The sequence below is a fragment of the Alosa pseudoharengus genome, unplaced genomic scaffold (assembly GCF_046254945.1).
Source record: "Alosa pseudoharengus isolate Yale_2024_CS ecotype anadromous, Long Island Sound unplaced genomic scaffold, YU_APseudo_1.1 YU_APseudo_1.1_scf_15, whole genome shotgun sequence".
In the NCBI taxonomy this organism is placed as follows: domain Eukaryota; kingdom Metazoa; phylum Chordata; class Actinopteri; order Clupeiformes; family Clupeidae; genus Alosa; species Alosa pseudoharengus.
The window spans coordinates 27,763,874-27,779,182 of NW_027468620.1; the positions used below are offsets into that span (position 1 = coordinate 27,763,874).

The 15,309-nt window shown below is 40.9% G+C and overlaps 1 protein-coding gene across 1 annotated transcript; it reads left to right on the plus strand.

The window, feature by feature from the left end:
• The first annotated feature begins 121 nt into the window (after nt 1-121).
• Nucleotides 122-15,293, plus strand: ecd (ecdysoneless homolog (Drosophila)). The gene is made up of 12 exons (XM_076286133.1): nt 122-688; nt 1,168-1,373; nt 1,646-1,824; nt 3,152-3,344; nt 4,687-4,815; nt 4,898-5,023; nt 5,140-5,225; nt 5,339-5,445; nt 9,749-9,995; nt 13,932-13,999; nt 14,327-14,529; nt 14,710-15,293. Exons 1-12 carry the CDS (start codon nt 475-477, stop codon nt 14,905-14,907), a joined length of 1,956 nt encoding a protein of 651 aa, XP_076142248.1. The 5' UTR covers nt 122-474; the 3' UTR covers nt 14,908-15,293.
• The last annotated feature ends 16 nt before the right edge of the window (nt 15,294-15,309 follow it).

Below are 15,309 nucleotides of genomic sequence, written 5' to 3' on the forward strand. Positions count from 1 at the left end.
AGAGAGAGCGATTCGCTTCTCATTAAAAGTCCCCATCAGATTCGTTTGGATCCATGCCTCCTACAACAACTTGGCCATTACGACTTTTATTTTTAAAATTTGATAAATCCCGGAAGTTAACTTGCTGCTACAGTTTCACGTGTTTGTTTGCAGTACATCTAGTTCATAGTTTTTCGTCATATTAACGTTTATTGAGGCCTTTGTCTAAAGTCGTCTTTAATATATTTGTAAAGCAATTGCTAGACAAAATGTTGGACAAGTAAAAGAGTTTTAGTTCTTTGGAGATTTGAATTGATGCGTAAAATTGCTATGATTTGTACCTATTTTAACAAACGTTAATGCTAGCTTGCTAGCAGTTAACTCACACCTGTGCTACAAAGTTAACGTTAGCTGGTATGCCCAGCACTTCCCAAACTATTGGTAACTAAAGTTAAGCAATTTGTGTGTGCTCGTTTAGTTTAACAGAAAGTGATCATGGCCACTGATCCTCTACTGAGGGGCAAAAAAGTACCCGAGGATGCAGTGCAGTATTCCTTATTTCTTATCAAGCCTGATTTGACAGATGCCCAAGCCAACAAAAGAAAGTTACTGGATTTAAAGGAACAAATCTTCACAGGGTTTGCCAATCTTTTAGTGCAATATATTTGGCAAAACCAGCCGTTCAGTCTGACATTTCACCCCGAAACAGGTAACGCATGTCTTGTTGATACTGAAGTTGGTTTAATTGCAGCCCATGTTGTATTTAGGACTGCACAATTATCGCAATCGTAATTGCAATATGAACATAGGCTTTTTATGCAATTACCTAATCGCAAAAGCTACAAATTATCGTGCACAGTTAATTTTGTCACATTTCTGACTTGTATATCCCATGTCCTCCTTGACTATGTCACTTCTGGTTGGTGGGATGAGACATTTAGAATATTGAGTTGAATCAATTAATTGACATTCAAAAATTATACCGCAAATCGCAATATTTGTCAACAAACGCAATGAGATTTCCCCCAAATCGTGCAGCCCTATAATAAAAGCATATAGTTTATCCTTGATGTTTCTTCAAAGGTTAACACTAACTGGACAAATATGCCTTTAATATGAAGTCATTGTTATATGTTATCCATAAGTTCACCTTCACTCAGTGCGTCCCATTATGATTTTTATGCCTAGGTTCTGTGCCAGCGCATATTGGAGGCTGCACAGAGTTTGGTGATAATGTGGAAGATGAGTGGTTCATCGTATACCTGCTTCAGCAAATCACAAAGACCTTTCCAGACCTGGCAGCCAAGGTGGGAGATAATGATGAGGAGTTCCTTCTGATTGAAGCAGCAGACTATTTGCCAAAGTGGTTGAACCCAGAGAACAGTGAAAATAGGGTGAGGACTCCACATTGTCGATTGTCATGTGTTTTGGGTCATATCATTTTTATCATTTTTGTTTGTGTTTATGATCCTTCAGGGAGTTGAGGCAGGAGAAAAAACCTTGTATTGTTCCCACCCTAAATTAAATTATATGAGTCTGCAGAGAACAATATGTATAGTATGAATTTGAAGTACAGTGACTGTATTCAAACAGTTGAGATTTTGCCTCTTCTTTGTTCTGTGAATTTGAAATCAGACTGCTCATCCTTAATATGGTTATCTTTCAGGTGTTCTTCTGTAGGGGACTGTTGCATATCATACCTTGCCCGTCAAAGTCTGGTGAAGTGGGTTTGTCCAGAGATAAGGTGCCCACCTTAAGCCAGGCTCTTGCTCTCCTGTCCTCTGATGGTGAAGCCTGCTTAGCCAGTTCTAAGATCCGCTCAGTTCTTGGGAAGAGATTAGACAGGTGAGAGACTCATTCCTTGACAATTACTGTAGGGTCATTCCACGTCAATTCAACCAGGGCCCACACACTTAGGTCTCAAAAAATTACCAGATGTACCTATGTTACCTAGGAGACACACTGTAAAATTACTTTTATGTAAGATTAATACTTTCCAAGATACAGCCAATTTTACAGGGGGAGGGGGTGTCGATTTTGTTCGGCCTCTTTTTTTTGTCAAAGTTCACAAGCCCATAGTGCAAGAACTAAACCATGTAGGAGGCTGAAATTGTGCATGCTGGTACAAAATCGTCACGTTTGGTCTGGATGAGTTTTTGGCTGGGCTCTGTTTAGGCCTTCAGAAGACATATTTGTACTCAACATACGCTCTTGATTTATTTTCCTTATTGAGATAAGTAGAAACACTCTCACTAACAGCAGACCTCACAAGTCTGAAAAATAATTTTGGTTCTCATTTTCAGAGCAGCCAAACACCTTGTGGGAATATACAAAGATTTTTTTTATATTTGTTTCTTTATTCTCCATGAACCCTTCTTTTTAAAGACACCAATTTGACTTGTCTTATGCAAATCTTTCTTTATTATTTTCCACCCTGAACATAGGCAAAATGCACCATTGAGATCAATATGTTTTATATAGAGTTACCACAGTGCCGCCTGTGGTTGTATAGAGTAACCTGTGGTAACTCTATACAAAACATATTGATCTCAATTGTGCATTTTGCCATGGCATGTAAAATCAGTGAGCATGCAGTACAAACTTTTAATCTTCCAGTCATGCGGAGAACTTGTTTGCCTTCCATTCTACACCGTTTGGGCAGTCTAGAAACAATACCTTGAAAGATCCAGGGTTAAAAAATGTATGAAAACATTAGAATTTAAAGTATTTTGCACGTCTTAGTTTTGGGACCTACACATTATGTAGAAAAACTTAGTAGTAAAAGCTTTTTCCTGGATTCTGTCCAGTTCATACTAAGCATAGTTTTAAGACACAATGTGATGAGATTGCATAAGACTAGAGCTTAACAGCTTTGTGACCATAAGAAAACTACTTGTTAGTGAGGCTAATTGGACAGAAGATTGGGTTTTGGAGCAATAGGAACAAGGTCATGGGCTCTAGGTCTATTCTAGTTAAAAATGCTACTGTCTTCTTCCTAATGAATCAGGTCACATGTAAAGGAATGTAAGTGGATGTGGATGTTATTTATTTTGTGAACAGTTCCTCATGTACAATCCCATGTTCTGTTTAAATCAGTTGCTTGAATAGGGACAGTTTTATTTAATCTGTTTTGTTGTTTTACGTGGTAGTAAATCTACTTTTGCACTTTCAGTTACCCTGATAAGATCCACATGGATATTCATCAAGCCCACTGTTTCGTGCCAGCTGGGGTTGTCACTGTGCTTTCCCAGAGACCCGACCTGCTTGCCCCTGCCGTGTCTGCATTCTACTTACGAGATCCAGTGGACCTCCAAGCCTGCCGCACCTTCCGGACATTTCCTCCTGAGACAAGGGTCCTTACCTCGGTAAACACATCACATAGTACTAGTGGCTTTTGTTGCGCTGTGGCATTTCCCTATTCTCCTCAGAAGACTTGCATATCCTAAAACTGGACCCAACTGGGCTTTTAGCGTCAATGACTGCTTGTGGAGTCATTGAGTTGGGGAGGTCCCGAAAATTCTGGGGTTGTCTTGTATGAACTGAATGTTGTAGATCTCCCCAAAGTGGCTGTGACTGTGATGGGCATTTTTGTGCTGTAGCCACTGAAGGGTCAACTTGGCCTTGTGCTTCGGATCATTGTCATGTTGGAAAGTCCAACTATGTCCCATCCACAGATTTTGGGCCAATAAGGGCAAATTGTCCTTCAATGAAGAATTGTCCTTCTGATAACATACTGCATCTCCTCATCAATTTTGACCGAATTCCTGTGCTTTTGTAGTTCACACCCCCCCAGAACATCCAAGATCCACCTCCATGCTTCACAGTAGGGATGGTGCGGTGTCTTGTTGACTCTTCTCAAAACATAGCCTTTATGGTTGGGACATTTTGGTCATATGTGATCAGGGACATTTAAGTGATTTCAGTTGATGTAGGGTCTGGGAACTCACCATTGGCAGTGCTCAATCCGAGGGGCGGGATAAACGGTTGTCTTTCAAATTCTCTCTGCACGCAATAGGATAGCGCTTCAACCCATGAGTCCCATGTGTTTTCCCACCAGCGGAGCTTGTTGGTAGATCAAACGTTTGCCAACTTAAAAAAAAAAAAGCTTAACTCGAGTCGCGGGCAAAGCTAATTCAAAGACCGCTGTTCGCCAGCAGCAGCAGCAGCTTCTTTGTTTTCAAGTAGCATGGAATTCACGCTGAACCGTCGCAACTCTGCCGTCATTATGTTAAGCCCGTCCACCGACTCTATACACGATGTGATTGGCCTGACTAAAGTTTGTTTTTTTCAGCTCGTAAGCCAACGGAGAGTTGCTAGACTACCCTGGCTGCAAATTACATATGCTGCCGCTAGGATGTCTAGATTTCTAGGCTAATAATAAATGCCTTCACCCGACCACTATCCCTAAATAAAAGAGAGGTTTTCTGGATGATCAGTAATATTTTCCAATATCTGCCCAATATTTCACAAATTCTTCCAGGGTATGCAAACGTTTGAGCACAACTGTAAGACATCTGGATTCTGATCTCCAAGCTGGTGTTGTTTAGGCAAAAGTTTTGCATTTCAAGCTACACATTATCATGAAATGCTTAATCATGTGTCATCTTGGAGAGGCATTAGAGGGTTGAATCAGGTCAACAACAATAATAAATATTCCTTCACTCTTTTTGCTTTTGTCCCTTGATCCCCATCATCCTTGCTCTCCAGGTGACTTTCACACGATGTCTGTATGCTCAGCTCCGGCAGCAGACTTTTAAGCCGGACCGCCGAAGTGGCTACTGCCTGCCTCCTTGTACCCACCCCCATTACCAAGCCCACGAGCTGGGCATGAAGCTGGTGAGTCTCTCTTTAGAGATGGAAATGAGTGTAGAAAGCTATTCTACTGATGTGTGATGTTGGGATGTGTTGGACATTTCAGGCCCATGGGTTTGAGATCCTGTGCTCCAAGTGTAGAGTGCCCTCCTCTGAGCCAGATGCTCCAGTCAGCTGCAACCCACAGTGGAAAAGCTTCCTGGAGAGTCTCAAAAGGAACGAGTACTTCAGAGTGAGTCAAAACTGTGTCATACTCAAACGCAACACCTATGTTTTGATGAAGAGTGTTCTGGATCTAATGCTCTTACTAATGGGTCTTACTAACCTCTTCATATGTGTCTTTCTTAGGGGGAACTAGAGGGTTCTAAACGCTACAAAGAACTGATGGCATCAGCAGAAAATGTCTTCAAACAGTCATTCCTGAGCACACCAAAGTAATTTAAGAGTCTTTTTTTGTCTGCTCTGTGTGTGTGTGTTTGAGTTTGAATGCATTTGGCATGTTCACATAATATTCATTATTCTTCCTGTCTATTTGTGGTCTGTGAAGCTCATGTGTGAAGTCTCCAGGCGAGGAGGTTCTGCAGATCCTACGGAGCTTCCCTTATGATCTGGAAGAACTCAAAAAGCAAGAGGAACACCTCCCACCTCAAGACAGTCAGTACTTATTCAAATTGCCTTTGATTTGACTTGCGGGCCAAATGTAGCGAATTTAGTTTAGCTTTCACTACTGTTGCGCCATGCATATCTATATGGTCGGTCTGACCCGTGCCTTTAGCTGGGGATATACGCTAAACTGACGAACAATATGAGTGCCAGACATGACGCGTAAACGCATACGTTGTTAAAGGCAATTATCTCCAGCTTTAGGAGTTCATGAAATAGCGTGATGATGTTCCCATGACATGGAATGAGTTGCTTGCAACAGTTTACATTTTTATATCAAACTGCTCAGCTAAAGGTTTGTGCATCATATGACAGGGTATCAACATATACTTCGTTGTTTAAGCGCTTATGTGTTATGGTTTATATAATGTTGTTTTATTTTAATTGGGCTGTTAATTAATTTGACATTATTGTTTATTATTGATATTCTCCTTAATGTAGTCTTAGCATGTTATTGTTTTTATATTATTGATTGAATTGACATTATTGTTTTATTATTGCCTTTCCCCTTTTTTACATTGCTTTTTTATTAGGCTATTGATTGAATTGATATTATTGTGTACTACAACTATTCTCCTTACTATATTTGACCTACATTTTAGGTATAAATGAATCTGTTCCCTGTTCATTTTTAAATATTATTATGTTGTTTAGTATTTATATGTCGCTTTGGACAAAGGCGTCTGCTAAATCCATAACCATAACCATAACCATCCGCGCGGTAGTAAATAGAATCTACCAAAATTAAGGCCCTTGAAAGGTAGTAAAAGGTAATAAATGCAATTTGACTTGGTAGTAAATTTTTAATCACCATCAATATATAATGAGTTTAAATTTTTTGCTTAATATTTGTGTCATGTTTTAACTTAATCTTACCTAATTAAAAAATATATATGTGCTAACAGGACCTGAGTCAGTCGGAGTTGATAGCTATGACGTAAAAGTAAAATGTGTAGAGTTCCGTCGTGGTTGACAGCCTATCAGCGACGCCAACAACATTTTCGCCTCAGTTGATATTACAGGGATGCAAACAGTGCGCTTTTTGGTGCCTCCTTCACGTTCCTTTGGGCGACTTCTATGAATCGTGCAGATCCGAAGAGTTTTTTCGGGCGGGGGATGCAGGGATGCTTTTTGGCGACTCTCGTTTTTTTCTCGTCATCTAGGCCCTACCGCAGGCTACCAGAGGAACCAGAGCAGCGTGTTTATCATATGGGCCTGCTGGTCAAATGCCCGGTGCTTCTGTCACTCATCTGATAATATTTGTTCATGTAGCGCTCTGAGGTGGATTCAAGCCAAGAAAATAAGCAGAAACTCTGAATGCCTCAGCAACACTAGAAATCCACCAACTCTCTGGTCTTTGTGGCGTTCAGCTGCAGATGGTTGAGCCTGCACCATTGCACAAAGTCATCCACCAGGTTCCTGTACTCGCTGAACGAAAGCTTACACACTAGTCAAGACCACAGTTGTTAAAACTTCCAGCTGAAGTAGCCTAGTGCGAACTGAGAGTTGCCTCCTAACGGAGTGAGTGTAGCCTATATTTTCTTAGCTGCTATCAGAGTGATAGGCTAGCCTACATCTACTGCTCCTTTGCTGACAGTGGCGCTGCGCTGCCATCTGACTGTGATCATCCAGAACCGTGCAATAATGAAATTATTCCACCTAGCCCATCAGTAACAAAGTTCGAACTAGTCACTGACAGTAATCGACAACATTTTTTTAAATGTAACCTAGACCTACTGTAGTATCTAATGTTACGTGGGAATTGCAAGAAAACGAGTGAAAACAATTCACTTTTAACCACGTAAGTGCGTGTGTCATTTATTGTCGATCAACAAAAACAGCATGGAGTTAAAACGTAATTTAAAGTCCCAGACATTTAAAGGGACAGTGATCACTCAAGACATAGGCCTACACCACAACTGAGTGAAATGCTTTGAATAGCCTACAAAACACTGCATTTAGATAACTTAGATAACAAAACAAGCATTTAGATGCGTGAAGAACCAATAATCTAGGTAATGGTGAATTAAGTTTATGGCATTCACATTTAAAGCATTCAATAGCCTATGAAAACTTGATCAGTCAGTTAAATTGTTCTCATAAAAGGAACAGCAGGCCTACAAAATATTCCAAATAGGCTAGTTTTATTGCAGTGACAGAAAACGTATACTGCAACATACGAGTTTAAACCATGTTAAATTTGAAAGCATCTAGCTAGTGACAGGTGGTGTTAGGGGGGGAAAGAGAACAAACTCTGTAACCTACCTGATTCCACAGTCATTGTTCATTATTTGGCCTATAATTTAGCCTATAATATTGGCATTTGAATCCATGAAAATGAACCAAAATCTGTCATTTCCTATCGACAACAGACCCCAGCAACGCATCGAATCGTATTGCTACACATTTTGAAGTATTGAAAAGAATCAAATTGTTGGCTTAAAGAATCGATATTGTATCGAATTGTGTAAACTTGATTTACATTCCTAAATGTCATCCTTATAATTACTGTTGTTTTGGGAAGTATTTATCATGCAAGCATCGTGCAACCATACTTAGTAATGCAATGAAATCATAGTTTTCAATTTTGCATTAGTAAAGCAGTCCACTGATGTGCATGTTTTCACGGACTGCTTTAGTGTCAAATGTGCAACAACAATACCATACCAATAATAATGGTTTTATATATCCATATAAATAGATTTCTGGGCCTATCCTTAGACTGGAGGGGTTTTTTTTTGGGGGGGGGGGGGGTTTGTCGGTGGTGTTTGTTCTTCATTTCTGACCACACATGTTTGGTTTTTAAGTGTCATTTGTTTTTAAGAAGTGCCAAGGTTAAGGTTATTATTCACCTTATTAGGGCTAAGGACAACTGAAACTGAACTCGACACTACAAAAAAACATTGTTGTTGACAATGACAATACTTAATGATCACAATTAGAAATTGTTAGTGTACCTAATATTGATTTATACCTTATAGCAAGTAGTAGGCTAAGTGGCGCTTTGCATACCCCCCCCCCCCTAAAATAAAAAAGGGCAGCTGCTTGATGTCGTGTTGGTAGTAAAAAATATTGTGGAGGTAGTAAAAAAGGTAGTAAAAAGTAGTAATGGGAGGGGTGCATCCTATTTCAGTTATTTGTTCATGGGTGTGACAGGACTGGGACAGAGGTGATATCTCCGATATCCGACAGCGATAGATTTTAATCAAACTTCCATGCTTACTCACTACAAGAACTTTATGAACTAACCCGTGTTGTGGTCAAAAATATCCAGGCAACACTCAGGTGTGAGGAACCACTGCAGGTTTATTCACGATACCGGGAGCAGGTCACTAGCAACAGCATGTTCCAGTAACACTACTCAAAGTTCTCTAGGGCGAAGCCCCATCTTATGCATGTTAGTTACATTGGTAATACAAATCACATAAGTACAATGGTCTTTTCCAAAAATCCTCATACAAGCAGAAATACAACAATACATGGACACTTCTTGGACATAGCATGTGATCCATGCGCCATACGCAAGTCATGTGGCTACTCCAAGTAAGTAGATAATTGGTCAATACAATACATATACATACTTTAGCATTTTCTTGCCATAATCTAGTTCCTGTTGAGATATTCCTAATATTACTGCCTCAGGCAGAATACCCTTAACTCGTGACAAAGGGGGTCGCATGACCTTTATTAGAAAGTCGTGACATGGAGAGAGCAAATGACAGACAAAGCAAAGTTGATGCACAGTATTGAATGTATAGAAAGCATACACAGAATATAAGAAAATGAAATGTTAATCACTTCTATGTAATAAATGTAGATTAGTATTCACTTCTAATACATATAAACTTATTAATAATCACTTCTATTTCATAAAAATGTTAGTAATCCAAAATTTCTCCTTCAGTGTCATGGGGTTAAAGGTCAAAATTGCAGTATTGTCCGCAGTGCCGTCACTGCGGTTGAGTATGCACTCTGACTGCCATGCCATCGACCCTGGCTCTTTGGCTTTGTGGTCTAGCTGCAGGTTTGGTGCCCTGGGATCAAGGCTGGGTGTGGTGACTGCTCTCTTCCTTTGCTACATCCACACACACAGTTTTCTCCTACACATATTCAGGGACTTTGACACACATTCATAAGGTCATTAAGTGCTCAAGGTCATGGGTTCAAAGGACAAATTCTGACTAGGGCATCAACCTATACTTTTTGATTGATACTAGTGCACTACAGCATCACATAACAGCATAAGTTGTACGGTGGATACAGCCACTGACTGTGAGTCTGTACCCACTCATAGGTGACAGCTGGCTTGACCTCACCCCTCAAGACCTGGAGCAGATCCTGCAGGAGAGAGCTGGCCGTGGCGTGAGCGGGGGCTTGGGCAGGACGGGGGCCCAGAGCAGAACCCAGCCCGGAGAGAGAGGGTCAGCTGGGGCAGAGGAAGAGGCTGAGCAGGAGGCCGGCTACAGCCTAGTTGCAGTCACTCAGGGGATGAAGAACTTCATCAATACCATGTCCTCATACGAAGGAGCAGAACTACCCTGGTAAGTCTCAGAGACTAACATCAGAAAGCATGACTATATTGTAGTGCTGGGCGGTATACCGCTTCACACCGTATACCGGTATATATTTTCGTTATGATATGAATTTTTAATATACCGCCATACCGGTGTATTTGATTACACAACGTTTGGAACGCTGCGCCGCGCGACAGTGTTTCAGACTGGACTTTTTTCACACGCACGCATGGTGCCACTGCGAGGCATAGTGAGGGTAAACACAAAACACCATAAGTTTTTCCCCTGAAGTATGACCCTTAAGGCTTAATTTCTCCTTAGGTAAGGGGTTTATTTAAGGGTGTTGCACAGAATAATACCTTAAATTGTTTCTTTAGTTAAGGAAAAACGGATACTGCATTGAAAAGGATTTAGCCTACCGTCACAAAAATTCTATTGAGATTGTTCAACAGCTGTAACTAGCTGGCTAGTAGGTGATGTCGTTAGTTAGCAACCCACCGAACACAGTGAAGTTTAATGATCTTATCATTCATCTCACCTTAAGAATATTCGCTGAAATTATCCAGGTAGCAAGTAAAGCATGTTATAGACGTGCACTGAGCAATACTAGCTGGCTAGTTAGAAATTATCCTGACTGTCATCAGTGCACCAAAACTAACTTTTTTGTTAATATTTTGCCTAGCGAACCGAACCGAAGCTCATGGCAGGCTAACAAGACATCGACATCCACATGAAGTTAACGTTAGCCTTCCACTAACGTCATGTAAACCACACAATAACAATACATGTCTGATAGGCCTATTTGACAGAGTAAGCATATTAACAGAGGTTTTATTTTAAATTGTATCATTTTCAAAAAAGTATAATTATTGCAAGTTGCACTACTTTTTGTATTGGTTTTATACAAGATGTTTGTGAAATTTGCACAGTAAAAGCTCTGTATTTTGACTGCAATTGTACGGAGCCCCCCTGGGGACAGGGTGGGCAATATTTTTAGACCGCACTTTTGCGTTCCCACGCAATACTTTTTGCGTTCCCTCGCAATACTTTTGCGTTCCCTCGCAATACTTTTGCGTTCCCTCACAATAGTTTTTGCGTTCCCTCGCAATAGTTTTTGCGTTCCCTCGCAATAGTTTGGAGTGGGCTATTGCAGGGCTCTGTATTCCCAGTCTGGCGTAGGAGACACACAGGTCCGTTGGTTCGCCCATCATGGATAACCTCAACTTGATTAAGTTTTACTTTAACATGGGGCTCCCATACAAAAATATGCTGGAGGCTTTGGCGGTGAGACACAATGTGGTTATGTGCTTGAAGACTCTGAAGCGTATTTTAAAGAAAAACGGTCTGTTTCGGCGGAGATATGATGCACTAGAACAGCGGTTCCCAAACTTTTTTCCCCGCGGACCACCTTCTACATCCTGACTCGGCTCGCGTACCCCCACCATCCAACACATAAAAAAGTAACACATTCTATTGACGCATTCCAGGCATCGTGTTTAATTAGCCGCCCTACATGATAACAAAATCAAAATGTGCAACTGGTCTATGAGCTCTCACGCTAAAAAACAGTGTGGAGAACCACATTAGAATGGTTAGATAGCATCTCACTGCAGACCACGCACTGTGGCTTTGGGCAGTCTGTCTCCCAATCCACGTGAAGCCTAGGGCTATATGCCTCACAGGCTTGGAATTTCACCATTCTGGGGGCAAGGCCACTTGGCCTTCAGTTGGGCATATTTGGTGGGGGGCACAAAGGCCACATATCAGGGCACCAAGGCCAAAGTTAACTATACAGTAGTAGGCTATAAAAATGATCAAAGTTGTATTTATGCAGTAGACCTGCATCACTGTATGAAACATTACAAAAACATGAAACATGACATATTACAAATAACTGTAAATCATCTGATCATCTAATAAAAACAGATATCTAGGCTATATATAAAATTTATTTTATATTTGGCCTGCTATGAAATCATGTATTGAACAATTTAAATGTAGCACAGCTCAGCTTTAAGAAACTCAAATAGCCTAGAAGATGCCGTGCGTTTTACCGGGGCCAGCCTGGACCAGTAGCCTAGCCAAGCCTATGACAGCGCGACTCTTACGTAAATGGGATCTGCGTACAGAGCCCCCAACATACCAGAGGAAGAAAAAGGTTTTCTTAACACCAAAACTATTATGAGGGAACGCAAAAACTATTGCGAGGGAACGCAAAAGTATTGCGTGGGAACGCAAAAACTATTGCGAGGGAACTCCAAAGTATTGCGTGGGAACGCAAAAACTATTGCGCGGGAACGCAAAAGTGCGGTCTAAAAATATTGCCCACCCTGTCCCCAGGGGGGCTCCGTACAATTGTCTTTGCATTCTGATTAGATTCTTCATTAGAATCATGAGTGGCTCTTTGGAAACAGCATCATTTTCTGGGGCCATGCAAAACTGCATTACCACTAGTGTGGAGTTATTCTACATCATGACAGTAAAATAGACCATCCTTAGTCAATGTACTACAGCAATTCCTCTCTCAACCTGTAGAAAATGCTGTGAACATCTGATTATGCATGGTAAAAAAATACCGTCATATACCGTGAAACCGTAAGAATTTTGAAAAATACCGTGATATACATTTTTGGTCATACCGCCCAGCACTACTATATTGCACATTACATAATAGGGCTGTGCAATTAATCAAACTTCAATTTTAATCTCGATTTTGGCTCCAAACGATCACAAAAATAGTAAAATCGAGAAAAAAAATGATTATTTTGCCACATTCCATTAAGATTTTTTTTAAAAATACGTACAATTTCAACTCCTACAGCGCACTGATTCACGCTGCTTCTTTAAGCCATGCACTCGACACGCCCCTCCCCGCTGTGCACAGGCCACTCGAACAGTTTGGTTGTGTGTGTAGCAGTGGTGCGCGGGTCTGGTCTCAAGCGGCCTGAGCTCGCCTGGTATTTAAACCAACCCGACCGCAACTCGGACCGTGAATATTAATTAAGACAAAATTATACTCGACCTGCTTATTTACAAAATGTTAATGATATGCTTTTGGTTAATGCAGCCTAACATGCAGTGTATCCTTATTGTGCTATGTACAACTTTTTCATAAACAGTAACAGAAAGCCCAATCACGTCTGCGGTTCCTGCAGGTGTACGGACGTACGCACTATAGCCTACGAGGAGAAGAGAGGAGAGGAGAACCTAATTTCTAGACTCTTCCCTGCACTGTAGCCTATATGAACTGCATGACAGTAGGCCATTTATGTAAAACAAACTAATTTATGCAGTAGAACACACAATTAGGCATGCAGGAGAGAATGTTTGCGCAGGAGAGAGAATGAGAATGAGAGCAAACCACGCACCAATTGTTGGCAACCATCTAACAATACATTTTTCTTTCGAAAACAGAAATGGTGGTTAAGAGAGATAAATTGCTGGTCAAAACGTTAGCATAAAAACTGGGTTGTAATGCTGAATGAAGCACAAGCTTTACTAAAGTTAAAGCCCCTAGGCTACACTGTTTAAAGTCACAGACGCAGGAACTAAGGTAACTTGTATGCGCATACCAATGCGCGAACCTAACATAGCCTATGCATAGATGGTTGTGCATACCAGTCTGTGTACCATAACATGTAGTATTCCTGCAGGCGCCCTTTACCCATGACGTCCCTTATCAAATGCTCGCGGCTGGTCGTGCCTGTTCGCCTTCTCGTGATATTTTATGACGAGTCATGTTGGCCGTACCTGTTCGCCTTCTCGTTATATTTTATGACGAGTCATAATTGAGCAGCCCTATTACATAATAACATTGTAACAATTGTAACTGCAGAAGTATTTTTTTATGTATTTCCTAGAGTGAGGTAGAAGTATGCTTTTACTTTTGTGGATTTCTAATGAGAAGATAAAATCTAGTTAAATCTAAAAAGATAAAATCTGTTTTATTGTCTTTTTTTTCAGGTCTCAGTCCAATGAACCCTTTAGCTTTGATGCGGACTCTGTGACAAGTGCTCTGGACAGACTCCTCGGTAGGTGTAAATGGTCAGGGGGTTAACGTCCTTATCAGTTGAGCACAAAGCTTGCCATAACCAAGCTTGGGTAAACCTCTCCCAGTTATTTATTGATCATGCTGTTGCTGAGTTTAAAGTCTATGGTTGAGAAAGCATGTTTTCTAGTAACCTGGGGAAGCCAAGCTAGCTACTAGCAGAAATACTAAATAGGCATCGACTTTTATGTGCTGGTGTTGCAGAGATTATGGTACAATAGTGGAGGTGCGTGGTTACAGGTTTAAGCACAAGGCCAAATGAGAACGAGTTTGGACCATTGTGTAAAATACTGTCCATTCACTCTACCAGGAGCCAAGGATGATGAATTAGACTCCGATGATTTGGAGGATGATTATGATGATGATGAGGAAGAGGAGGAGGCTCTTGGCTTCTCTGGTCCTCTAAAGCAGTCTGGAGCTGAAGCTCTTAACAGTCTGAAGAGCTACATGGACCAAATGGACCAAGAACTCGGAGGCACAAACATCGGAAAGAGTTTCGTGCAGTCTGAAAAAGTGGGTACTCCTAATTTTCCTCAGTTCTGTAAATGAAGGGATGCACACAATGTAAAAGTTATGTTAAAGGGATCAACATATGTGCATTTCCCAAATAGTGACATTTAAATTATGTTAAATTGTAGTACCATACTGTATCTGTAGTTGGAATAAGTCTGTATTCCTTTCCCTTCACATTAGGAAGCAAACTCATCTGAAACCTCCAAAGCTCATCCCAGCACTGAACAGGAAGATGAGATTCAACCTCTGGATGTGGACCTTAACCTGGTCACCAATTTACTAGAGTCCCTGGCTTCACAGGAAGGCTTAGCAGGGCCTGCATCAAACCTGTTGCAGAGCTTGGGCATCCATCTTCCACCAAATTCAGACCAACCCTGATTTTGGATGACTTGCTCAAATGTCACAGTTCTCCCAAAGTCAACCAGATGTGTTGTCCATGTCTGTCAGCAGAAAGCACTCAATGTAACCAAGCACATACACATGGACTGCTGAGCGAACAAAAGCTAACAGCGGATCTAGCACTAAAGCAGGTCTGCCTCATGAGGCCTCCATCATGTTTCTCACAATGAACACCATGCTTCCCTTATAAGCTGTGAGAGAATGAACAAACAACTGGTACAAATAAGTCAGAGTGGTGCTGTTCTATTTCACATAACTCAGTACATTGATTCTTGTGAACCAAAACCGCTGCAATTTAGATCTTGGTCTTCTACTGTTTTCTGTATAGTCTGACAAGTATAATAAATAAATTATTTTGCACTGTATTTTTTCTTTTCTGCT

Coding starts and splice junctions, on each gene's coding strand:
- ecd (XM_076286133.1), top strand. CDS start 475: ATGGCCACTGATCCTCTACTGAGGGGCAAAAAAGTACCCGAGGATGCA. Junction 5,446..9,748: donor ACACCTCCCACCTCAAGACA/GTCAGTACTTAT, acceptor ACCCACTCATAG/GTGACAGCTGGCTTGACCTC. Junction 14,000..14,326: donor TGCTCTGGACAGACTCCTCG/GTAGGTGTAAAT, acceptor TCACTCTACCAG/GAGCCAAGGATGATGAATTA.